The sequence below is a fragment of the Portunus trituberculatus genome, chromosome 46 (genome assembly GCF_017591435.1).
Source record: "Portunus trituberculatus isolate SZX2019 chromosome 46, ASM1759143v1, whole genome shotgun sequence".
NCBI classification, from domain to species: Eukaryota; Metazoa; Arthropoda; class Malacostraca; order Decapoda; family Portunidae; genus Portunus; species Portunus trituberculatus.
In genome coordinates, this window is record NC_059300.1 from 20,070,621 (window position 1) to 20,072,967 (window position 2,347).

Sequence of the window (2,347 nt, forward strand, 5' to 3'; positions counted from 1 at the left end):
GCAGATGAGTAAGGTACAGATGCCTGGAACAACCGTGCAGCTGTACGCCAACGTCTTCACGTCCAACGTCCGGCCTTACCTGCCTGAGCGCCATCGCTATCCTATGTTCAGGCAGCTGCACGACCTCTCTCACCATGGCATCCGTGCATCGCAGCAGCTGATAAGATCACGCTTCATTTGGATCAGCATCAACAAAGACGTCAGGCTGTGGACCCGCACTTGCTTGAAGTGCCAAGCCTCCAAGGTAATGCACCACACCCACTCTTCTCCAGCCACATTCACACTAATCTCCACCAGGTTCGAGCACGTCCACATCGACCTCGTCGGGCCCCTGCCATTCTCCCGAGGTTACAGGTACCTGCTCACCTGTGTGGATCGCTTCACTCAGCGGCCTGAAGCTGTCCCACTGGCGGACATCACCACTGATTCCGTGGCACGTGCCTTCGTCGAGACATGGGTGACCCGGTTTGGCGTCCCCTGTAGCCTCACTCCAGACAGTGGCAGTCAGTTCGAGTCCCGTGTGTAGGGTCGTGTCATGACTCTACTGGGCATCCGCCGCTTCATGACAGCGAGTTACCATCCGCAGGCCAACCGCAAGGCCTCCCTTGCAGCCTCCTCATCCTGCTGCAAGAAGTGGGCGGACGCCTTGCCTCTCACACTCCTTAGTATCAGGACTGCCCTCAAGGACCTCCAGCACTAATCTGTATGGCACAACTCTCCGCCTGCCAGGTGAGATTCTCGCCAGCCAGCCTGCCCTCTCGCCCTGCAGTGTCCAGGACTTCGCCAGCAGCCTGAAGGAGTCCTTGGTGAGTCTTCAGCTGGTGCAACCTCTGCCAAGACCTTCGCCAGCCAGGACCTTGACAGCTGTTCCCACATCTTTCTCCGTGTGGATGGTGTTAGACGGCCCCTACAGCAACCCTACCACGGTCCCTTCAAAGTCCTCCGTTGTACTCGGAAGACGTTCATCCTCGACATCAACAGCGATTCCCAAACCGTGGCAGTGGACAAGGTGAAACCTGCCTACCTTCTCCAGGACGTCCCAGACCAGGCTGCTGTCACTACCACGTCTGCAGTCTGCACTGCCGCCACCCATCTGAGACTCGGCAGACAGAAGAAGAGAGTCTCGTTCCTCCTCCCTCGTCACTAGGGGCGAATATTGTAGTGTGCCCTTAAACTCACCCATTTTCTTCCATACACTCTTATGTCCTATGCTCTATTTTTGTCACATTTTACGCTTTTCTTAAATTTATGTCTACTTCCTTCTAGCTCGTTTTACTTTCCTTCACAGAAGTAACACATACATCCTTTTCTTCTTTATTTTCCCTCACAATTGCACATACCAGACAAGTACATACACGCACACCGATACCAATATGCCATATGCAAAATTGTCTCATAATGTATTGTGTTCAGTCAGAACAACCTCTGTAAAGGCTACCTGCAATAAACAAGGAAGAAAGGTACTCACTCTGTTGCAAAACAGGCATTGTGAGGGAAGCCAGCCTGAAAGCTCTTAACGGACTAACACGGAGAGAGCATTTGTTATCGTTTGAGCATTATGAAGGGTGGGATTCCTCACAGGGTGGCCAGTTACGAGAGAGAGAGAGAGAGAGAGAGAGAGAGAGAGAGAGAGAGAGAGAGAGAGAGAGAGAGAGAGAGAGAGAGAGAGAGAGAGAGAGAGAGAGAGTGAGAGTGTGTGTAATTCACCTCGGTCGCCTGCTGGTCACTCAGCCAGTCTTCCCCATTACGGAGCGAGCTCAGAGCTCATAGACCGATCTTCGGGTAGGACTGAGACCACAACACACAATACAAACCGGGAAAGCGAGGCCACAACCCCTCGAGTTACATCCCGTGCCTATTTACTGCTAGGTGAACAGGGGCCACACATTAAGAGGCTTGCCCATTTGCCTCGCAGCGCCGGGACTCGAACCCGGCCCTCTCGATTGTGAGTCGAGCGTGCTAACCACTACACTACGCGGTGTGTGTGTGTGTGTGTGTGTGTGTGTGTGTGTGTGTGTGTGTGTGTGTGTGTGTGTGTGTGTGTGTGTGTGTGTGTGTGTGTGTGTGTGGGCAGGCAGGCAGGCAGAGCGAGAGTGAAAGTCTGCAGCACAACCTTGATCTAACAAGTTAATTGACAAGCAAGCCAATTAGTGCCGCTGCTCTTGTTAGGTGACAAACACAAACACACACACACACACACACACACACACACTTTCTGGTACAGTCCTATATGACAAATATTTTACGTCATACAAAGAAATAAATCAATAGTAAAAATTAAGATCAACCACATGTGAACTCAGTATCTGTGTCTGTACGTAATAAAAATGCGTGCACTCTTCTTGTG

The 2,347-nt window shown here is 51.8% G+C and overlaps 1 protein-coding gene across 1 annotated transcript; it reads left to right on the forward strand.

The window, feature by feature from the left end:
• The first annotated feature begins 535 nt into the window (after positions 1–535).
• Positions 536–1,147, forward strand: LOC123519756. The gene is made up of 2 exons (XM_045281261.1): positions 536–665; positions 750–1,147. Exons 1-2 carry the CDS (start codon positions 536–538, stop codon positions 1,145–1,147), a joined length of 528 nt encoding a protein of 175 aa, XP_045137196.1.
• The last annotated feature ends 1,200 nt before the right edge of the window (positions 1,148–2,347 follow it).

Bases quoted from the DNA above. Each gene is read 5' to 3' on its own strand.
- LOC123519756 (XM_045281261.1), top strand. From the start codon at position 536: ATGACTCTACTGGGCATCCGCCGCTTCATGACAGCGAGTTACCATCCG. The intron at 666-749 runs GTATCAGGACTG...CTCGCCAGCCAG, and splicing joins CTTGCCTCTCACACTCCTTA to CCTGCCCTCTCGCCCTGCAG.